The sequence below is a fragment of the Benincasa hispida genome, chromosome 6, assembly GCF_027475165.1.
Source record: "Benincasa hispida cultivar pf3 chromosome 6, pf3_genome.v1.1, whole genome shotgun sequence".
Classification (NCBI taxonomy): domain Eukaryota; kingdom Viridiplantae; phylum Streptophyta; class Magnoliopsida; order Cucurbitales; family Cucurbitaceae; genus Benincasa; species Benincasa hispida.
The window spans coordinates 58,876,879-58,901,825 of record NC_143483.1 but is presented as its reverse complement, the minus strand read 5'-3'; the positions used below and the strand labels follow the sequence as shown (position 1 = coordinate 58,901,825).

Below are 24,947 nucleotides of genomic sequence, written 5' to 3'. Positions count from 1 at the left end.
GAGGCCAGGCTGAAGAAGAAACAAGAAAGAAGTGTGAAGAAAGAATGCAGGCGGGAGGAAAGGCGCCTGAAGAAGGAAAAAGAAAGGAAAAAGAGGGCTGCAAGCCCAGACCTGGACGGGGAATCCACCTCCGTTGGGGAGGATAAGGGGGAATCAGCGCAACTTAGAGAACCAGCCCAACATGAAACAACGCAAATGGTTGCGACTGACGAAGGAGAAGAAGGAGATATTACCTCCTTGATGCGGCGTCGCAAGGAGAATGCGCCGCAATGGTCAACCGTGGACCCTCCAATTTTGATTGACGCATTAGAAGAGTAGGAGAGAAGAAGAATGGAGGAAGAAGAGAAGCAGGAGAAAATGTTGCGAGCAAAACTCATCATCGTAGAAGGTAATCAAAGAAGAAAATTATAAGATGAGGAGGTGCACCGCAATAATGAAATATCGAGAATCGAGGAAATAAAAAGGCTCGAAGAAGAACAGCACCTTTTGTTGGCCTCTGAGTAGTTTGAAAAAGAGTTTGAAACAGAAGAGAGAGAAGAGGCAGAAGAAGAAAGGAAGAAGAAGGCAGAAGAAGAGAAAAAGAAGAAGGACGAGAAAGAAAAGAAGTGCCAAGAAAACGTGCAGCGCTTAAGAAAGAAGAAGGGAAAAGAACTTGCTGAACGGGAAAAAGAGGAACAACGCAAGGAGCGAGAAAGAAAACAAAGGCAGCAATCCCACATTGCGTTGACCAAGAAAAAGGGCAAAGCAGTCGCAGAGAGCAGCAAGCCCGCGTTGGCAAAGGTGCATCCATCAAGAAAGAAGGAGAACGATGACTTGCTCATGGAGATGGCCTTTTCTACCAGACCTGATTACGAGCATGATCGTAGAACATGAATAGGACACATTTTGCCAGTGCCCTGCCATTGTCATTCCAGAGGTAGTGCGCGACTTCTACCACGGACGGCTACATGTCACCAAGGATGTGGTGACCATAAAAGGGCAAATGGTGTCTTTTAGCACAAGGGACATCAATGAACTGTACCAGATGAAGGATAACCCGAATGCACCAGGCAATAAAATCATTGATGATCCCACTGAAGAGCAGATGGAAGATGCGCTGCGAATATTAATGCAACCGGGCACTAAGTGGACGGTTTCTTTAAAAGGCATCATGACCCTAGCATCCGAAACACTGCTTCCTAAGGCACGACTTTGGGTCTATTTGGTCAAACGGTGGTTGATCCCAACTTCCCATGACAAAACAATTTTGAGAGATCGAGTCATGGCATATTGCATTGTGCGCGACATTCCAATTGATGTAGGCCAATTGATCGCAAGGCAAATTCGAGGTTTTGTGGGGCACATAAGAGAGCAGTACTTCTTCCCATGGACGGTTTCAAGTTTATGCCGGGTGTGGGCATTGATGAAGAGCCAACGGCAGAAGTTTACGGCCTAATAAATGTCAAGATTTTGAGGTTGCTCCTCAAAGATTTCCCACACTGCCCTAAGCTCCCTTTGAAGAGGCCCAACATTGATTTGAATATGCCGCAAGAGCCCAAGCCGAAGAAACAGCGCAGAGATGACAAGGGAAAGGAGGAAATCCGAGACTCAACAATGCAAGATCTAGAACCTTTGGACCTTTTACCCTTAATAATTCGCCCTCCAAGCCCTCCCGCACAACCTTCTTCTTCCCTTCCCGAGCACTTTACCAATCTTCTCCTTCCCCTAGATTCTCCAATCGCATACCCAACAGCCCTATCATCACCTTCAGCATCATCACTGTAGCTTTTCCTTCCACCGCCACGTGTTGATGACCCACACGATTTGGGAGAAGGCACTTCTGCCCAACCCCAAAACGTCGATGGTGAGGCATCGCAGGCACAACCCACCGTTGCTTCTTTAGCTTTTGAATTAGTAGATATGCGGTCCCTTCTTGCCCAACAACAACAACTCTTCTCTCAGCAACAAGCCTTCTTCGGCCAAAGAAATTATGCGGTAATTGAGCGAGTCGACGATTTACAACGCAACGCTGCCATGACAAGGCAGGTGTTGATCAATATTCAGCGCAACACTTATACGATCCACCTGCATCAAAGACAACTAGCGGAGCGGAACCATGAGTACTTTAATTTTCTGACAGCATATCTTCATGGACCCATGGTACCTCCGCATCTCAGGCAACATTTGATTTTTGAAGAAGCTCCTCAAGTACCACATCTGAATCCTCCTCCAGAACCTCCTGCTCCTCAATAATCTTTACATTTATTTTTTTGCGACCATTCTATTATTTTTATTTAATTCATTCTTTTTCTATGTTTAATTAAATTCATTCATTCTTTGTACAGGCAAAAATTTTTTGTATTGCGTTATTTGTAATTACTTGTATACTTAGTTAATTTTCAATACAACTGAGTAGCAATTCTCTCTATATGCCTGTGCCTCTTCTTTATCATCCTTTATCAACTTTGCGATATTCTTGATCTTTTATTTTGCGTTATTCATTGCGCTGCCATGATGTATAATATGCATACACTAAGTAACATTTCCACACTGTGCAATTTCTAACTAACACTTAGTTAATTCGTAGCTTAGCAATGCTGTACCTTTTACCCTTCAAAATTCTGCTCAAACCTTCTTTTTAAAATTTTGTCTAAGTGTTTGTCTATTCTGTCCAAACAACACAATGAGAACCTTGTGCATCTCTAAATTTTGGGGTGGGGAAGGTCTGAGCAGATGAGATTAAGTGATACGGTCATTAAGAAAAATGCGCTCATCATCTAAAAAAAAAATCATATAAACTCCAATGTCAATGCAAGGGAAACCTAAAAAACAATCCCAACCTGATAAGAGTTAAGTTGTGAAAGGAGCCTGCTCGTAGTTGGATGTTCACATGACACCGTGGGACAAGCCAAAACGAATGTAGGTTTTCAAGAACAACGTAATATGAAAAGAGAAAAATAAAAGAAACAAGAGACAACTCCTCTGAAATTCATGAGTTAAAGTTGAGATTGGCACACAACCGTAGTTGGATGTTCGCATGACACCCATGGGAACAAGCCAAAACAAAGGGTGTAACCATGATCAACAGTCTCTAATAAATGACGCAAAATTTGACCACCGCATCCAGACACATCAAGTTGTTTTGACAAGAAGAGGTAAACATTCTTTTTAAAAACTAGAAAAGCATTTTTTTAGCAGAAATTTGTATTATAGAATAATAAAGTAGGGCTTTGTTATGAATTTTCAAGGATAGAAAAAAAATTGCGATGTTAAGTAATGTGCCTAGGTGGAGCATTTGGAGCAACCAATCGACGCAAAATTTAGAATAGGAATTGAGCAATATTGCCTTAGTAGAAAATATGCTTGAGGACAAGCATATATCTAAATTTGGGGGTGTGATAACTTGTAGAAATACAAGTTATTTATACTGCTTTATTTAGATATTGCGGCCAAAAAAAAGAAAAGTTGTGTCAATTGTAGAGAAATTAGCTACGAAATGCAAGAATTATAAATTGTCGTCAATACACCCACTGACACCATTGCGATGGTAGAAAAGAATATTTCAAGTCTGTTTTGCATGAAATCAAGTCACCACATGCATTCATGGCTCAAGATAAAAAGAACAACGCATCTACGTCGCATTGCACCAATCATTCAGAAATGAATAAACGATCAACGCAATGACGGCGCATGCGACAATCAATCAAGAGCTAAGTGATTAACACAACTTCAACCGCATGCGGTAATCAAAAACAACACCACATGTGGGCAAACGATCGAAGATGCAAAAAGCAACGCAATTGCGGAGGATCCTGACACGTGTACAGCTGACCATTGTGCATTTCTGACGGGATTGATCGCGTAACAGAAGGACTATTCACTCCACCATTTATGGAATTGTCATAACAATAAAGTGGGGTCCACACTGCAGAGAGTCAAAGCTGAGCCTATAAATAGCCTCTGAAATTCTATTGGAAAATATACTTGATACGAACATATTTTGATATTTGTATATTGAGAGAGAGACTGGTCTGAAGAGCCTGATCAGAGAAGATTTGGGAAGATTTAAGAGACAAGGCTAAGAGGCGAGTTTCAGGGTAAATCCTTTCAATCCCCGCCGTAGAAGCTCTGTACCAAGGTCACTTCTATCGGATGAGCAAGTCTGAGAGGGAAGCTCTTCTCTTCATCCATTCCATCCGCCGGCAAGCAAATCCACCGTCCAGATCTGTGTCAAGACGTTGCCACTTTTCTGTATTTGTTTCTATCTCTTTATCATCAATTGTATTCATCTTCTTAGTCTATCATTCACACCATGTATCAGACGCTAAATATTAGTATTGAATGTCATGATCATTTTCATCTCCATCCTTCTGTCTATTTCCGTTCCTCCATTAATCTCTTTCTCCATGATGTTTTCTTAATCACTTGGTAATTAGCATGAATCTAACAAGTAAATTAATCTGTGCTAAGGAAATAAATATGTTAGCTAAAGCATGCTAGACAACATCTTCACTTGTGAAAGCAGAAGTGAAGATGTCATTCCTCTTATCGAGAGAAGGTTGGAAGAATGCACTAACTAAAGGAGAAGTACTTCAAGAGATGGAAGCAACCTTGCATTCATTACGTTCATCCCTGTTTCACCACAAAGATGTGGGAACGCAGCCGATCACCGAGAGGTGTACGCCAAGGGAAAGTGGAATCGTAGTTATATCTTTAACGCAATTAATGAACTTGCGATGTTTATATTAATTACCCTTTCTATTTCTGTTTCATACATAAAGACTTGTCACCGCATAACACGACCCTTTGTATAATCTTCACAGTCAGTCTCAAACTCAATATCATGTATCAGTATCCTATATCTTGTATCATAATAGCTTAGGTTTACTTTTATCGCACTTTATTTGATTATCGCAACTTTACTTTACCGGAATATTTTACTTTACCGCAACTTTTAATACCTGTATAAACCAATCTTTTATTAATTAAAAAACCCTCGGTCGCATATATCACGAACGTAATGCATTAACTACGCAATCCCTGTGTTCGACCTCGGATCACTTCGAGAAACTTGTGGTGGAATTATACTTGGTTTCAACGCAAGGAAACTTGTGACAACGCATAGCATACTACCAGCATTTCATTAATAACGCATACATCTAGAAGTAGTATCGCATAAAAGTCTGAATAAGCATAACACATCATCCACATTCCATTTCCATCATTCATCACTGTCCATGTGCTTATTTAACACCATCAATATATGCCTCTATAGATTCTTCCCGCGGAATAATGGTCAGACAAGCAGTCAAGCCAGTAGCTCGCAACCACCGCAATCTTCCTCCTTGGAAAGCTTGTTGAAGCAGTATATAGAGAAAAATGAAACTGTGCTTCAAAATCAGGCTACGTCCATCCGCAATCTAGAATTACATATGGGCCAGATTGCAAGCGATCTAAAGAACAGACTGCAAGGGGCTCTGTCGAGTTCAAAAGAACTCCCACGTAACCCGGGGGGATCAGGTAAAGAGCAATGTCAAGTTGTGACATTGCGGAGTGGAAAAACTATGGAGGGAGAAAGAAAGAAGCCTAGCCAGACTGCTCCCATTGCGTTGGAACCTGAAATTGCGGTGACTCTAGAAGAAGAAGAAAAAGAAAAAGAAGTGATAGGCCAAAAGTTGCGTCCATCTCAAATCCGACAGAAAATGGGACCATGAGAGTGCAGTTGCCACCTTTCTCGCAAAGGCTCAGAAAGAAAAAGAATGACGAGGTATAGTACCAACACTTCTTGTCTATGTTAAAACAATTACATATTAATATGTCGTTCAGTGAAGCGATTGAGGAGATATCTGCTTACACGAAGTTTCTGAAGGATATAGTAACTAAGAAAAGGGGCACTAGTAAGTTTGCCACGGTGGCTTTAACACAGAGTTCGAAATCAATAATTCCACCGAAGATGGGCGATCCTGGGAGCTTTACTATACCTTGCTCCATTGGAGAACTGTACATCTGGCAAGCATTGTGTGACCTTGGAGCCAGCATCAATTTGATGCCTCTGTCGATCTTTAAGCAGCTAAATGTGGGGCAACTTGCGCCCACGACCGTGACTCTCCAACTGGCAGATAGATCTCTGGTGCATCCAGAGGGGAAGGTGAAGTACGTGCTGATTACCATTGACAAATTTATATTACAAGCCGACTTCATCATCTTAGATTACGAAGCCGATAAAGATGTGCCCATCATCCTGGGGTGACCATTTCATGTGGACATTTCATCCTTCCTGAGGTGATTAGAAAGTGTTGCAAATTTCTATGAAGCTCTGGAGGTGGGTGTGCAGGTCCTCACCATGCCTTCCTCTAAACTGTCTAGCAATTTGGATCATCTGCAGCATCACCGGTTTCATTTCGAATCGAGATCCATCAAGGGTAAGTCTCATGATTCCTGGGGAGAAATCGTAGAGGTTAGGCGATGCATAGTCCTGAATGGGCCTATTGCGATCATTTGCCAGTAGGTTTGGATTTTCCATGACATTGTTTTCGTTTGGTGCTCCGTTTCCAGGCTGCTCCGCCATGTCGTCTTTATCTGGTTGTTGTTGTTGGTGGCTGTCTCTCAATCTTCGTCGGAATGTCCTCTCAAACATTAGGTCGTAATTCACCAGAGATTGAGAGCTGCAAAGAAATCAGAAAAATTACCGTTAGCACAATGAATTGTCGAAGTCCCCGGCAACGGTGCCAAAAAACTTGATGCGTTATTTTATGCTGTGATTTTATGAAAGTAATTGCAGTGATAGGAAATGAATTGTGCAACAAGTTTTCTCAGCAGAATCCAAGTATAAATCCTACTGAGTTTCCTGGTAAGTCCAGGGTCGAACTCAGGGACTAAGGAAAACGGTATGCTGTGATAATTTGTAAGAAGACTTTGCGGTAACCAATAAATCAAAGAGTTGTTTTGGGTTGTTGTTTGCAGTATAAAAAGGATGTGGCAAAGTTAAGACAAGAGTTGATAATACAAAAAATGCGATAAATATGCAGGGTACGGGTTGAAAAGGGGTTCAGCTAACACTTCCTAGGATTACGTTCATGTTATGCGATCATGCAACACACATACAATAGCAAATCATCTCTCAATGCAAATGCTATGGCTTCTAGTTCTAAAACGCATGCGATATATGCAATAAAGTCTATAGGACCTACACATAAGTCTCTATTCTTATTTATGCGATGACAAATGACACACACACAAACAAGGCGACCGCATAATATCATAACCTATCTCTAGGGTGCATGCGATGCATGTTGGCAAACAGAGCTTATCTCTAAGTCCCTATCTCTTGCTTATGCAGATCTAATCTTGCTCTCTCGAGTCTAGATTCTAACCTAGCTCTCTCAAGTCTTAGGTTCTTTCTTTTAGACTCTCTCTTGGGTAGCTCTAAAGGGGTGTTGGGTGCAACATAAGACAAGATAATCGCATGCAATGAAGATCCTAAGTCATGTTAGCTTAGTTCTTCTCAACCCATTCGATAGATTTAGCTACTCATGTGTGCTTTTAAGAGAATGAACAGATGTAGATGAGCAAGTTCCATTTTATAGATATAGAGTTGAAATACAAAATAACAATGCGAAATGAGAATAAAGAGCCTGGTAGCAATCTCTTGCTTCCCAAGGCTTTTACACTGTTCTTCTCTACTCTGTTCAAAAGATAATCTCGCTCTTGCAAGAGTCGGCCCTCTCGCCGCTTTTCCACGCCTCTGGGTTCTCTCTAGGGTTGACCAGAGCGATCTTCCGGCGTCTCTTCCCTTCTCTCGCTCTGGCTTTTAAGTAAAAGAAAAACTATGAACAAGGCTACTGATAACTTGTAGAAATACAAGTTATTTGTACTGCCTTATCTAGATATTGCGGCCAAAAGAGATTAAATATGCGCCAATTGTATGGAAATTAGCTTAGAAATAATTATGAATTATCGCAATTACACCCACTAACATAGTTAAGATGGAAAAAAAGGAGATTTCTACTCTGTTTTGCAGGAAACCAAGTCACCGCTTGCGGTCAAGGCTCAAGAAGAACTGACCAATGCATCTCTGTCACATTGCGCCCGTCAATCCACACTGAAAAGACGATTAACGCAATGACGGTGCAATGCGACAGTCAATCCAGAGCTGACTTTCAACTACATGCGGTAATAAAAACAACACCGGATGAAAACACTTGATCGAAAGATGCAGCTGAGCAATGCAAAAGTGGAGGATTGTGACACATGTACAACTAACGGTTGTGCAGATTTGACGGTCTGATTGCATAACAGAAGGAATAATATCCCTCCATCTTTAAAATTTCCATAACAACAAGTGGGGACCACAAGGCCAGAGTCAAAGATCTTCACCTATAAATACTCCATAGAATTCACAGTAAAAGAGGTTACTCGATACGGGGCTAATTAGTGCTATTATATTAAGAAAAAGGCTGAGTTGAGTGTTAAACTAAAGAAATCCGGGAAGAAGAAGAGGCAAGACCGAGAGGTGAGTCTCAGTGTTCATTTGCCAGATCCCCGCCATGAAGCTCTTTTACTCAGATCCCTGCTACCGGTTGAGCAAACCTGAGAGGGAAGCTCATCCATCCGTCCAATTCATCCAATCAACAAGCAGATCTCTATCCAAATCGGTGCCGAGACGTTGGCGCTATTTGTATCTGTTCTATCTCTTTTCATCCTTGTTGTTCATCTTCTCTATCTCTACATTCACACACCATGTATCAGACGCTAAATAAATATATTGAATGTCTTGATCTCTTTCATCACCACTTTTCTGTCTATTCCCGTTCCTCCGTTTATCATTTTCTTCATGATGTGTTCTTAATCCCCTGGTAGTTAATATGAATTAAACGAGTACTTAATTTGTGTTAAAGAGATAAATTGCGTTTAGCTAAGGCATGCTAGACGGCATCTTCACCTGTGAGAGCAGAAGTGAAGATGTCGTTCTGATCTATCGAGAGAAGGTCGGAAGAATGCATTAACTAGAGCGAGTAGTACTTCCAGACAAGGAAACAACCTTGCGTTCATTATGTTCGTCTCTGTTTCACCGCAGACATGTGGGAACGCGGCCGATCACTGAAAGGTGTACGCTAAGGGAAAAACGGAACCGTACTTATCACTTCAACGCAATTAAGAAATTGTGATGGTTATATTAGTTATCTTTCTGTTCTGTTTCATACATAAGACTTGCCGCCGCATTACATGATCTTTGTAGAATCTTCACAGCCAGCCTTGACCTAAGTATCTTGTATCATGAAGCCTGTATCTTATTACATCTTAGCTTAGGTTTACTGCATTTTATTTTATTATCGCATTTTTTTTTACTGCCTTCCTTTACTTTATCGCAATTTTTATATACTTGCACAAACTATACTTTTAAAGATTGAAAAACCTGGTTGCATGTACCATAAACATAACGCAATAATCTCAAACAGTCCCTGTGTTCGACCTCGGATCACACCGAGAAACTTGCGATGGAATTATACTTGGTTCCAACGTAAGGAAACTTGTGACAACGCACAGAATACTACTAGAACATCCATGAATAACGCATATCTAGAAGTAGTCTTGCATGAATTGAGTCAAGTTAGGGCATTATGGTACATCAATCGGCTTGAACCGTGCGTGCATCATATAGCATAACTCCAACGTTACAGCTACTTCAATCTAAGGAAAAATTATCTAACTGTCTGAACTCCTTCACTGAAGGTTGCCTTTGGTATTTATAGAGCTTCAAGGTGAAAAGCTTCTTCTCTCTTATGATTGCACTGATAGGATGGCATTTATTCTCTGTTTAATGTGCCGAATATTTGTCATCGAAAAGTTGAGTGTACTTGTTACAATAGTTCGTTAGCGGCTTGTCAACTTAATTCGGAATCGACCGTCATCAGCTTTCTGTCCCATCGTATTTTATTATGCTTTTCACCCAGATGCACCCACCAAGTTGCATCAGCTCTATGCAGCAATCCTTCTTGAGCAGATATTTGCGAGCGCAAATCATCGCAAAGCCTTGCGGTAATGCTGCATTCGATCGTTGATTTCTTGTTATCGCATTTTCCGCCTTGCGTCAACGCATATTCTGCACAAAAATACATAAGTTAACTATTTTCATGCGATGAATGCATGCGACCACAATATTATGAACTTAATGCTTTTTTGACGTAATTTTATATATTTTATCAACGCAAACCTGCATTGTTTAATAACTTAGTACTGTAATAACGTGCATTTCTGCCCGTTATCAGCTATTCAGCAGCCTGACTCGTTACGTGGGTTTGACAAAAACTCAGATCGTCATACTTGATGATGGCTTAGAAGATCCATTAACCTTCAAACAGGCAATGAAATGGAGTCATCTACTTCAATTCTGTTTGGGAATTTGTAGATCAACCAGATTGGGTAAAACCTATTGATTGCAAATGGATCTACAAGAGGAAACGAGACCAAGCTGGTAAGGTACAGACCTACAAGACTAGACTTGTGACAAAAGGGTTTACCCAAAGAGAGGGGGTAGACTACGAAGAAATCTTCTCTCTGATTGCCATGATTAAGTCGATTAGAATACTCTTGTCCATTGCGACCTTTTATGATTATGAGATATGACAAATAGACGTCAAGACAACCTTTCTGAATGGTTATCTTAAAGAGAGTATCTGCATGTCTTAGCCAGAGAGATTCATTGAACAGGGTCAAAGAGCAAAAGGTTTGCAAACTTAAAAGATCCATTTATGGGTTGAAACAAGCATCTCGATCCTAGAATATAAGATTTTTGCGATCAAATCTTATGGCTTTAAATAGAACGTTGACGAACCTTATGTCTACAAGAAAATTGTCAACAAAATTGTAACTTTTCTAGTATTAGATGTTAATGATATCCTACTCATTGGGAATGAGGTAGGATTTCTAGTTGACGTTAATGATTGCGCTGACACCAGGCATTAATTTCCATACCCCTGTCGCACCACCTTCCTCGCATCAGCAATTCATTGGCTCTGTCGCAAACCTTTCATGTCTGCTACCAACTTTGATTTGACCTCTACCACCTCAGTTGTATTTAATGTCTTGTCTTCTCTTATCACATTGAACTTATGCGGTTCCATTTTGGGCATTAGGTTTTTTTCATGCGCTCGGGCGGTAACACTAGCTTCATCACTTTAAATAGATTTCTACATTAAAAAATCTCAAATTTTATAATTTACAAGGATTATGAATTTTTGTATGTTAGTGATCACGTAATGTAACTAATTGCATGATTTTCTTGTTAAGCTGACGCATTTTTGATAATTTTTCCTAATTCTTTTGGATAAGAGTAAAAAAAACTTGTATTTCTACAAGTTATCACCACCACGTCTATAGTGCAAGCGTTTGGTGAGGGTATAAACACGTCGTACTTTGAAAATCTATCCACCACCACAAGGATTAGAAGCAAGCCTATCTACCTTGAGTAAGCCAACAATGAAGTCCATGGATACAAACTCCTATGGTTTTTCAGCAATAGAAAGGGGTTACAATAACCCAGCCTCTCTCCTTTCTTCCTTCTTGTCTAGCTAGTATACTAGACATGTCTTGACGTAGGCCTCCACATCGTCATACATCTTGAGCTAGTAGTAGGAACGGGATAAGAAAGCCACCATCCATTCCACTCCCGGGTGTTCAGCCCATTGAGGATCGTGGGTCTCCCTCAATAACTCGCCACACAATCTTCCTCCGATAGAGACGCACAATTTGTTTCCTAGCGTGGATTAGTCCGTCCTCTACCCAATACCTCCTCATGGCTCCTTCTGCTTCCTCTTTTAGTAGCTTGGTGTATGAGGCATCCGTCTTGGCTACAATACAGGTGACCATGCGCATCGTTTTCACTTTGTTTCCTGTGTGACAGATAGCCTATCTATCTCGGGGTCAATATTGACTTTGGTGCATCACCTTCACTCAAATATCGTTTGCAACTTGGTCACACAAGCTACAATACGCCCAAGACTAAAAGGGGTGCCTGCGAAAACACAAAACTTAACAAACTATTAGTTGCCAAGTCCCTGGCAACGGCGCCAAAAACTTGTTGGATCGCAAAAGGGGAGAGGGAAAATGCATTTGTCTTATGCTATGCATTAATCTCCATGCATCGATGGCCATGCGTTGGACTGGAAAATATGCAATATGCGTTAAGCTCGTATGCAATGACCATGCGCTCCTATCCCAAGTTTTCTTGCTCTCTCGCCAAGTATAACAAGAACGCAAGTTTCTTGGGATGATCTGAGGTCAAACACAGAGACTTGTAACTAAATAATGTTTTTGAAGTAATGCGTTTGAGGCGATGAATAAAAGTAAAAAGACAGAAAATAAAGGATTATGCGCTACTCCTACTTCTAATTAAACAGATTGAGCAATGGAAGTTTAACTAAGAGAATTGGTAGAGATGCAACAATTGTTAACGCACAACAAGGTGACTTCATTATGTTTAGTCACTCGAGTAATCCCAGCTCGCCACACTAATGCATCGCACATCTCTCGGTGGCCAGCCACATGCTTATATCTCTATAATGCATGGTTGCGTCGAGCATAAGATCGTTCTTATCTCTAGGAATAAAGCTTACATTGATTTAGTGTGCAACTAATCAACTCTATACAAGCATTGCGATAGCTTCACACCAAGCGAAGAGGATGAACTCACTATACTCGTGCAACGCACACCTCTCGGTGGGTTGTTACATGCGTCCTATCTCTAAGTTGCATGACTGAGTATGTGACTGTCTTCGATAATTGACTAAACAATGAATGTAAACAATGAAAGAGAAGAAGAAGATGATGAAGATGGTGCTGAAGGAAGTAATAGATGCATTGATTACAAAATGTATTAATGTCTTAAGCCAAAATGTAATACAATATAGAGATAAGAGGAGAGGTGGAAGGCTAGATGTAAGCAATCTCTTGCTTTTCATCTGAAATGCGTCAAGGCTGCTGGTGGTGCCATGGATGGATGGTGGAGAAGTGTCTTTTGAGCTCTATCTCCGGTGAAACTCCGATCGTCACTCGAAAGAGGCTGTGGTGGTGAAGAATCCTCAGAGAATGTCTTTTTCATGCTCTCATCTGTGATCACAAGGATCTGCCTAAGTCAGAAACTCAAATGATTTAAAGTCAAGATCCAAGGCTCTTTTTATAGAGCTCAAATGCCGACAGCATTGATGATTGCGTTCTAAATTACTGCTACTCTTGTCACGGTATGGGCAATGTTAGCATCACCTTATCTTGTTGATACTCCCAAGGTATACGTTCATGTTGGTTTTTCCTGAAGTGTTAACGCATTCCACCCACTTGGCGATCATTCTTCCATCACGATTATCACTCTATGGACACAACATTCCATGCAGCAAACTAGTCTTTATGAAACTCAATGTCTGCGATTACTCTTGCAGAGGTCTAAGATCAACGCATGCAGTCAATTCCTGCAATAGCAGCAAAAATGAACGCTTTGATGCATAATAACGCATGATATGAGGTTAGTGAGGATTTCTGGTGTTGGTCTACGCAAGCTTACTTCTACGTGAATTCTTGGTATTATTGACGCATATTTTGCTTATTAACCCTCATAATTCTAAGTAAAAGGCTATAATAGCTTGTATTTCTATAAGCTATCACTTGTCCTTGCAATCGGTCAAGAAAGGAGGTCTCTATCGTAATAAGTATCGTAACATATTCACTTACTTGTTTACAGCTAAGGGCATTGATAACGGGTAGAAATGCACGTTATCATAGTGTTAAGTTCTTAAACAATGCTGGCTTGCGTTGATAAAATATGTTAGATTGCGTCCAAAAAGCATCAAATTCATAATATTGCGGTCGCATGCGTTCATTGCATAGAAACAGTTGATTTTTTTGTTTTTATCCAGAATATGCGTTAACGCAAGGCGGAAATTGCGATCATAGGAAATCATTGGTCGAGCGCAGCATTACCGCAAGACTTTGCAGTGATTGTGTTCGCAAACATTTGCTCAAGAAGGATTGCCGCAACTTGGTGGGCGCATCTGGGTGAGAGGCATAACTAATCGCGATGGGACAGAAAGCTGATGACAGTCGAATCCGAATTAAGTAGACAGCCACTAACGATAACAAGTACATTCAGCTTTTCAGTGACAAATATTCGGCGCATCAGTCAGGGAATTAAAGTCATCCCATCTGAGCAATCATAAGAGAGAAGCCGCCTTCACCCCGAAGCTCTATAAATACCAGAGGATCCTTCAGAAAAGGGGTTCATCAGTTCACCATCTCACGAGTTTACAAGTTCTATTCATAGTTTAGCCTTGTTCTTAAATTTTCTTTAACTTTAAGGCAGACACGAGACAAGAAGGTTGTGCCGACAAATCGTTCCAGTAAGCTTGGGAGAGCGCCGGAAGCTTCAAGAACACAGAGAAGGCCGACTCCTGCAGAAGCAGGAATATCTTTTGAACCGAATAGAGATTGAAAGTGTAAAAGCCTCAGTCATCAAGGAATTGCTACCAGGCTCTCTACCTTTATCTTCCATTGTTATTTTGTACTCATACTCATTTATAAAAATGGAATGTACTTCTCTATATCTGTTCCCTCTTTGTTATTTACGCATGAGTAGCTAAATCTGTTGAATGGGTTGACAAGCATTTAGCTAGCACAACTGGGAATCTTCATTCTATGCGATTATCTTGTATTATGTATGCTTCATTCGTCCATTAGAGATACTCGGGAAGGTAGTCTAATGTGAAACCCGAATTTTCATTATTCCTACTTAAATAGGTGGTTAAGGGAATTAACTAAGTAAAAGTTAAATCCTATGTTGAATTGAAGGAAATTTCTAGGTGTTAAATAGATTTTCCTTGAGTAGTTTTGAGTTAAGCTTAAATTGATGAAAAATTGACTAAGTGTTGGACTAGACATTGCCATGCGTTGGCCATAAGATCTTGGAGAGATTATTTGGGCCAAGGGAGAAGTTGAAGTGGGAGTGACACATGCCTTGGAGGTTAGACCAACGCATTAGGCTGAATGGATGCGTTGGATACGTTGGATGCATTGGATGCGTTGAATGATGAATGCGATGGATGCGTTGGAAGGGTGGTATGCGTCCATACGGCTAAAGGAAGAAGGTTGAAAGTGATGCATTGGAAGGTTGGGATGGCACGAGGGTCGGCGGTGCAAAGGGCATGCAGACGCAAGGGTGTGCGAGGATGTGGGGCCAGGCATGCGCTAAGGGGTGCCATATGGTCGTCCCATGCGTCAACGCCAGTGGCCGTGCCAAGCGCCTATGCGTCGATACGGTCGAGCGAGCCATGGTAAGTCGATACGTCCAAGTGCCTATGCGTCGATGCGACCAAGTGCCTATGTTGAATAGATTTTCCTTAAGTAGTTTTGAGTTAAGCTTAAATTGATGAAAAATTGACTAAGTGTTGGACTAGACATTGCCATGCGTTAGCCATAAGATTTTGGAGAGATTATTTGGGCCAAGGGAGAAGTTGAATTGGGAGTGACGCATGCCTTGGAGGTTAGACCAACGCATTAGGCTGAATGGATGCGTTGGATATGTTGGAAGGATGGTATGCGTCCATACGGCTGAAGGAAGAAAGTTGAAAGTGATGCGTTGGAAGGTTGGGATGGCACGAGGATCGGCGGTGCAAAGGGCATGTGGACGCAAGGGTGTGCGAGGATGCGGGGCCAGGCATGCGCTGGGGGGTGCCATGCGGCCATCCCATGCATCGATGCCAAGTGCCCATGCGTCGACGCCAGCGGCCATGCCAAGCGCTTATGCGTCGATGCGGCCGAGCGAGGCCATACGTTGGTGCCGTGCGACCTTGCAATGCGTTGGAGGTTGACGATGGCTTGTACGATGGATGCGTTAGACATGGGCTATGCGATGAGCTAGGTTGGACGCATGGTGGTTGGCTCTTGCGATGGTTAAGGCTTACGATGCTTGAGTAAGTTGGGTTGCGATGGTGCTGTGTTGAAAACCAAGGGTTGCTATGCGTTGATGGCCAACTATGCGCTGATGGCATACTATGCGTTGAACATCCAAAGGTTTGTGGACACATATGAAGGATGAACTCATATGGAGGACGTCATCCGAACATGTGGCTTGTTAGGAGGAATTCTTAAACCTTAAGCAAATTAGGTGGATGCATAAGAAGACAATTAAAAGAAGAGGGTTATGCGTTGGTGAAAGGAGAAGAAGACATTTGGCTTGCGCTGATGTAAGAATGCGTTGATGGTGTGAAGAAAAGACACTTGGACATGCAGCCAAGTAGGAGGTGTCGACTGTGGAGCAATCTTGGACGCCTATAAATAGGACCAAGGACTTCATATGAGAACTCAAATTCTCTTCAAAAGACATAAAGAAGAGTGTGTGAGGACTAATTGGGAGGAGATTATGCGTTGATGGAAGAACACATGGTCGAACGCATGTGTTGGTAGCAAGACCATGCATTGGTAGAGAAGTTCCAAGAGGGGAGATGTTGTCGGGCAGAAAAAACAAGAAGTAGCATCAACTTGAAACAAGAAGTTCTCCTAGAATACTCGTGCGTTTGGAGTGATTCCAAAGCCATCTGAAAGCTAGGAGAGTCAGTTTTCATGGTAGGGGTTCTGGAGAAGAAACTCCAAGGGATCGGGCTGGAAATTGAGAAAAAGAGAGAAGGGTCAGGCTGTTGGGTAAGCTTGGGCCAGTCTTGAAGATTTTGAGATTCCGGCCAAACTAAGAAGATTTCTAAGCTAAGATTTTATGGTAAGCTTCCTGAGACATTTTAGAACATGTTTGTAGAAGGAAGTATCTTAAAATAAGGTCTAAAACTATGATTAATCTAAGCTAATATTTGAATCTGGAATTTAGGGTTCAAAAGGGAAACCAAGGAAACTTAAGGAACTTCGGAAAGGAAAGTTCCTAACCAACCAAGGTGAGTGGTTACTGTGTATTGTATTGTTGATCTAATTTCTATATATAGGTAAATATATATAGGGGATAATGTTAAATTGGCATGATCAGGGATATATGTTTATCTGATTACTATGCTTGTTAAGATATTGCTTGTATATTTGTTTTGGAAATTGAAATTGTACCTGGGGTTTATAGTTAGCATGCTTGAAAAGGTACTTGACGGGAAAATATAGTCGGCTTCAGTCGACGGGAAATGATAGTCGGTGACGAACGGTGGGAAATATAGTCAAGTTACTTAAGCATAGCTAGTGGAAAAATAGTAGATGTGCACATTGGCGGAATAATAGGGTACAGGGAAAGTTTCCACAGGAATTGTTGTTGTTTTAGTGTACGTGTGAAAGTACTGGGGGAAATGTAGGATCATGCCAGGGATAACCAATGGTAAAGCTGGGGATGTTTTTATTATGTGATAACCAGCGGTCAAGCTGTGGTTGATTGTTTTAACCAGTGGTCGAGCTGGGGATTGTCCAGTTTGGCTGGAAAACAATATTGAACTTGTGGTAATGTTCTTGTTGACTATGCATTACTTTCCAAAAGTATATTTCTGTTGACAAAGTTATTTGTTTATCTAAAGGCACCACTCACTGGGCTTTATAGCTCATGTTTTCTATGTTTTATGTCCCCCCTCCCCCAGGTAGTGAAAAGCCACAGTTACACTTTCGTAGGGTTTTACAGTTGTTCTTGTAAACTTTGTTATTAAGTCTTGGAGTTTTATAAATGTTACGTTGTTGTAATAAAATGGGTCTACTTAATCAGTTGTTGAATTTGTTCATTGGTATCAGAGTTATTTCCGCAAGAGTTATTAAGTAGTAAGTGTCAACAAAAGGGTTGATAACTGCTGCAGTCATGCCATTTCACAGGCTCAGAGGGTAGTCTGGGGCGGGTGTGATATCTAAGGATAGGATCTAGGCTTAGGAAAGTTAGGTTAGAATCTAGGCTCGGGAGAGTTAGATTAGAACGTATAATCAAGAGATAGAAGCTTAGGAATAAGCAATGTTTGCTATTAACGCATCGCATGCATCCTAGAGATAGGATATGATTGTGTGCGGTCACCTTGCCTTTATGCATCTTGCATCATCGCATAGGACAAGAGTCGAGACTTAAGAATAATCTCTATAGACACTTTTGCATTCAGCACATGCATCCTAGACTTAGGAGCATCGCATTTGCATTGTAAAATGACTTGTTGTGCATGATTGTAACATGATTGCATAGTCTGACGCATTCCCAAGTAACGCTAGCTAAAGACCTTCTCAACCCGTTCATTCGCATACTCAGTGCATCTATCACACAATCAGAATTTTCTCAAATCCACCGCATTTGTTTATTTTTCATTACCGCAATCAACAACAAACCAACAATTAATTAAGTTACCGGTTACTGCAAGGTTTTCTAAAAATTACAATCGCAACCTGTTTTCACAAGTGCCTGAGTTCGACCCTGCACTTACCAGGAACTCAGTGGAGTTTACACTTGGATTCCACTGAGAAAACTTGAGTGCTCAACGCATTTTTCACCATCGTATTTCATCCACTATTCCATATCATAAAATAACGCATCAGGCATCTGCCACTAAGTTATGTCTTCCTGGTTTGTACGTCTAGGTGAAGTCGAATTCTGCAAAGAATTTCTACCACCTTGCCTGTTTGGGTGTCAACTTCTTCTGGAATAATACTAGGGTACCGAAGGAAGCTTTGGAAGGTTGGATGAATCCTGCCTCCAACTAGTTTAATTGAGTTCGAAGTTCGACCAATTCTCAGGGGCTCATGTGGTAGGGTGCCTTGGCCGGTGGCCTAGTTCCAGGTTCTAACTCAATCTTGTGGTCTATGGCCCACCAGGGAGGAAGTGACCTTGGCAATTCTAGAGGCATTACATCTGCGAATTCACCAAGGATTTTGGCCACCAGGAGGGGGACTTCCTCTAACCTGTGTGGCTTTGTCTCTAACAGGGTCACCACATAAGTAAGCAATCCTTGCTTCAACTCGGCTTTTATCTGTTGTGCTGACATCAATTTATGTCTTTGTGGGCCATCCACCTTAATCTCCATCATAGGTACAAAACAAGGGGTCGTCTCCATAGAGACCAGCACCACGGTTAGGTAAGGCATAAGGGACACCTTTTCCTTGGCTATGAACTCCATTCCTAGTATCACATCAAAGTCATCGAGAGGCATAATGGTGAATTGGCTCTGAGCCTTCCAAAGCCCAAATTCTAATGTGACCACGGCCTGGCCTCTTGTAAGTCTTGTCAAGGAGTTGACAATCTTGATAGAAGTCCTGCATTTTGAGACCGTCACTCCCAACTCATTGATCAACCTTGTAGCTATAAAGTTTCTTGTGGTGTTGGAGTCCAGAATGGTAGCCACACTTACCGTGTTCACCAGAACATAGACATACATAAGCCCCTAGGAAAGTAGTGCTTAGGTGAGGGAGGCTTCAGCCTCTCTAGCTACAGGGTCAGTGAAGCACGTATAGGTGGTCACCTCGTGATTCACTAGCTTCCTATCCTTGAACTTTGAGCTTCCCATTCCCTTGCCAGTAGAACTCCAGGAATGCTCTCCTGGAGGGGGATTGTTACCCCCTGGGTCTTGTCATACTCTCTTGCATGTCCAATAGTGCATCTCCCATTTTAGGGGCTAGATAGGAGTGCACGTTATGGGTAGTAACAAAATGTGGGCTCTAATACCACTTATCATAGGGCGGAATCGCGACTATGCATATAGTCTAAAATTTTTCCCATAAGGCATCAAGGCAACCTTGATCGGCCTACAATTTGGACTTGGTTTTTCTCCAAACAGCAACCTACTAAGTTTCACGAACCCTAGAGTGGGTTGTGTGGCTAGCTCATGTATAGAAGGATGGAAAGAGTACACTTGTTAAAATAACTCTTTATTCTCAAAGGGTTATGAAAACCACAACACAAAAAGCATTAATTACAAGATCCTCTCTTTAGAAAGTTTACAATTTAAGAGCAATTCACTAACCGCCTAAGTGAACTCAAATGAAATGTGATGTCTTGACAACCCCAAGACTATCACTATCTATATAGGTGGGAGGAGCCTAAAATGGTGGAAGTAGTGGGAGAGTGGCCCAAGTGGGGTTTAACCATCCACTTCCCTTAACTTTGGGAAACTACCCATATCCCACGTTCCTTTCCTTTTAGGGAGAGGACATGTCCACCAATTCCTCTATTTTAGCTCCCATGACCCCACTTATTAAATTTAGAACACTGCTACCTTATTTTGTAGGAAACCATTAACCCATTAAGTGAGTCCTTGTCTTTAGAAGCCTTCTTCAACGTGTACCTCATCTCATGCTAGACTCATGATCTTCACACATTTGAGAATAAACGGGAAAAATCGGGTCCAAATTGTAGGCTGGTCAAGGTTACCTTGACACCGCACAAGAAAAATTTAGACTATACGCACAGTCGTGTCCCATCATGGACCTTTAAAGCTCATTCTCTCTTCTCAAGACCATGATTTCCTTATGCACATGTAGTCATGTGTTCCCCTAAGCTGCAATGTAAATTCAAAGATCACGTTTAACTTAGTGTTGACTCTTTCTTCGTAGTCCTCAATGACATTCTCGAGAGACTGGATTCTCTGTTGAGAGTCGACAATGATCTGGAGAACTAATTGACTTATTATTATAAATGTTCATTTACCCCGCAAGGTCGGGGACCCGCCCTGTAAAAGACGGAATGTGAGTTTATAAACTTATATTATGTGAGTTTATAAACTCACATTTTGAATTTCGACTTAAATGTTGTAATATTTAAGTGGACAGTTTAAACTTATAATATTTGATTTTTTTAAAAAAAATCATAGGATTACATATTTTAATTATACCTTTGCATATAAAATATTATTGTTTTTTGAAGAAATTTTATAGTGTTTATTTTTAATTAAAAAATTGTATTGGAATAACGATTTAATATACAAAATTTTATAAGGTTGAGAATAAAATTTTACAAAATGAATAAATTGAAAAAAAATACAAATGAAGAAATTTTTTCCAGTGGGGATATCCCCTCCTCGATCCCCACAAGGAATTTCACAGGGATGGAGATTGAAATGGGGGCGGAGATGGGAAGAGGGGAATTTTATATATAAACTTGAATTTTACATCTAATAGAACATGTTCAAAACTTTAAAATTCGTGTCCAGTAGATTCATGAATTTTAAAACATATATCAAGACGATTGAATATGTGTAATCTAACCAATAAATAAATTTTTTAAAAAAATCCAATATGGCTTCTGAAATTTTCTCACACAAATATATAATATAACAACCATACACAATGTCTAAGCCAACAATAAAATTAACTCAAAGCACACATGTTCAAATTTTACTAATATACTAAACCCTAACATAAAAGGGAAAAAGAACTTTCAAATAAATTAAAAAGTTCCCTAAAAAAGAAAAGAAAAATACCTAAACTTGAAGTACTTCGGTTGCAGGCTTTTCTTCATCTTCTCTAACAAACCTCTTCCAAAAAGGATGATTTTCCCAAAGAAGATAAATATCTTCGATAGGAACTTGCTTGGTTTCAGGCAAGAGAAAGTAAATGAAGCAACTCATGAGGAATATCAAAGATGCAAAGAGAATGAAAATACCGTAGCGAAGATGACACATTGCAGCCAGAAAGCACTGAGCAATGAGCGCTGTGAAGAAAAGGTTTACACAGACCACAATGCTTTGGCCGGCGGATCTTGTTTCCAATGGAAATAGCTCACTAGGAACTAGCCATCCTAATGGGCCCCATGACCTTCCGTACGCTAAAACGAATAGCCAAATCACGCACACTAGCAATATGCTTACGCCTTTCGATAGCTCCTTTCCTTGTCCCAAGTTTATTTTCAGTGTTATCGCCCGCTATCTGAAGTATTTCAAATTTATGTCCAATTTCAATCGTTGTTATGATTTAAGTAGTCTCATTTAATAACTTATTCGAATTAGTCTTTTTTTAGCCTCTAATAAATACGATATAAGAATGCAAAGAATTTGAGCATCAACCAACATACGGGCATTGTTGCATCCTCAACTATGCCCATCTTTTTGGGTCTATCTATTCAAGTAGGACGAACACTAACTATCGTAGAAGCTTTTTAAAATATCTATACTATATAATTAATTTAGTCTAAATATTGGACCCTCGTCGTGAAAGAAGTAATGAAAGGGAAGCTCCCGATCAAACCGCCTCTAGATTTATTCATAAGATTGTAAATAAATATCTTAAAGGAAATATCTAGAAATATCTTAAACTTTTTTTTAGGTTCCAAGAAATTTTGGAGAATTTCTTTAGATCGGGATAATCTCAGGTAAATATTTAAAAGAGTTTAGATCTTAGAAAATAGAAAATCCTCCTATTTGAGCCATGAATCTCACACCTATAAATAGGAGGTATGGCTCCATAGGTCAAAAAAGCAAAAAAATGAAGAAAGAAAGAAAGCCATGAAAGTTAGACAAATTCAAAGTAGAAAGGTGAGTGAGTGAGTTTTGAGAGAGTGAAAAAATACTCTCAGTAGATTCCATCTTGGTATATTTTTTATAAAAATTTCTTTCATCCGAGTGATTGTCTCTTCTTTTGTGTCAAATTCTTCAACACTATCTAGTTACAATTTGTCACTTGACAAATTTTCTTTTCTTCTTTCCATTCTTAAATATTTTTTTGGTTATTTTTAACTTCAATTTGGAGGAGGTTACTTCATTTAATAAGAAAAATATTCTTTATAGAATAATACCAATTTAATTGCCTAACCACAATTTATCATACGATTCATATAAGTATTCCTCTTGTCATAAGAGTTACTAAAAGATATCGGGAGTTATATACTAGAAAAGATAATTAAAAAAAATAATAATAATAATAACCATTTTTTTTTTTTTTAACTATTCTCTCCATATTCACATGGGTCCTCAGTTCCCTTTCAAAATATATATTTTTACTTTTAAATGCCGAGACCGCTATATTTATAATATAAGCATAGACTTCAAACTACGTCAATAATTTGTGAACAAAATCATAATCTATATATTGGAAAATTTATGGATTAAAGTGGGTATTTTTTAAAGTTTTGTCAACCAAAATTTAAAAGTTCAGAATAAATTTAAAAGTTTAAATGCTATAATAGATAATTTAAATTCAAGAAAAATAATGTTTTTTTTTCTATTTTAGATTTCTAAATTTTAAAATGTTACCATTTTTTTAATATATAAAAAAATTGTTACCTATTTAATACAAATTAAAAAAGAAAAACCTTTGACAAAATGAAAGGAAATTATTTTAAATAATAAAACTGTTGAAAATATTTTTAAATATACCTAAATATGACAGTTTATTAGTGATAAACACTGATAGACATCCACTATTGATAGATGAGAATAGTATAAGTGTCTACAACTAATAGACAATGACATTTCGCTATATTTTTATATTTAAAATCAGTCCAAAATGAAATTAATTTTAAAAATTTAGGATGGTTTCAAATAATGAAAAAAAGTCGACATAAATATTTTCGAAAGTGTTACCATCTAAAACAATTCCCCGATGTGTATTTGTTTTCCATTTTCTTTTTTTTGTAAAAAAAATAATTATATCCATTGTGAATTAAGAATAGATTGGACAAAGTACAGGAAGGAACATTACCATGCAGACGAACATTTCAAATCCAGCTTCAAGGAAGAATTTCCTCCTCCAAAACTTATCCACAAGAAACATTGAAATCAGCGCCGCAACAACCAAAGCTCCGCTTGTGAACGCAGATGAATACAGAGACGCCGCCGATCCAAACCCTAAACTCAGCAGAATCACAGGAGCGTAAAACAGAATCGAATTGTTCCCCGTAAGCTGCTGAAACGCCGGAATCCCAACCGCTCCGATGATCAATTGCGGCCGGTTCTTCCTCCGCAGTAAATTCCTAAACGGATTCTTCACAGCCCTAGCCGCATTGCTCGCATCAACAAGATCCGCAAATTCCGCTTCGATATTCGCAGTTCCTCGAATCTTCTCAAGAACTCTTCTCCCTTCCTCTAATTTCCCCTGTTCCACGAGACTATTAGGCGTTTCAGGAAGAAACAAACCGCCAATGAACATTATTGCCGCGGGAAACATCGCTAACCCTAACGACAATCGCCATCCCCATGGATGAATCTTCTCTGTTCCGTAATTGATGAAATTGGCTATCAGAATCCCTAGGCAAGTGGTTAATTGGAATAATTGGTTCACTCGGCCTCGGATTTTGGCCGGAGCAATTTCGGAAAGGTATAATGGAACGGCCTGGTTGCCGAATCCGATACCGATTCCGAGGAGGATTCGGCCGATGATGAGCATAGCGATGTTGATTGCGACGGCGTTGATTAGGCCGCCGAGGAAGGAGACGGATCCGACAAGAATGCTTGCACGACGGCCATGTTTTCTGGTGATGTGAGAAGAGAAGAAGGTGGAGAGGAGACCGGCGAAGTAAAGAGAGGAAGTGAAGCGAGTGAGGATTTGATCGTCGTATTTGCAGTAATCTGTTTCTTTGAAATGAAGTTGTTTGCGTTTGTAGACTTTTGGGAAGAATTGCTTCAGAAAGTCGTCCATGGAAGTTACTCCACCTGAAATCCGCCATTGCAGCTTCTGCTTCAGAATTTTTCTTGTTTTCAGAAAATTGTTTCAATTACTTATTTTTCAGTAACTGTTTGATTTTATTATTTTTATTATGAAAATTAAATTTATTTCATCGTGTAGGGATAAATGGTTAGTCGAATTCTAAAAACAAGTATATTTTTTTGAAAATTATTATAGACTTAATTTTAAAAATAAAAAATAAAATATTAACAAACAACACCTTATTTTTGGAACACTTAAATTAAAAATTTTGTATTTAGAAATTTTTACTTGAGCCTATTTAGTCAACTTTTAAAATTGGTATTTCTTTTAAAATCATCAATCATGTTATTTTATTATCGATAATTTTATTTGATTTTTGTCTTAATACTTTAAAAATATTTATT

General features: G+C 39.8%; 1 protein-coding gene across 1 annotated transcript; it reads right to left on the bottom strand.

Moving 5' to 3' along the window:
* Positions 1–21,536: 21,536 nt before the first annotated feature.
* Positions 21,537–24,636, bottom strand: LOC120079305 (sugar transport protein 14-like). The gene is made up of 2 exons (XM_090314808.1): positions 23,599–24,636; positions 21,537–21,828 (listed from the first exon to the last, which is right to left on the bottom strand). The coding sequence occupies exons 1-2, from the start codon at positions 24,532–24,534 to the stop codon at positions 21,685–21,687; spliced, it is 1,080 nt and encodes a 359-aa protein (XP_090170934.1). The 5' UTR covers positions 24,535–24,636; the 3' UTR covers positions 21,537–21,684.
* Between the last annotated feature and the right edge of the window lie 311 nt (positions 24,637–24,947).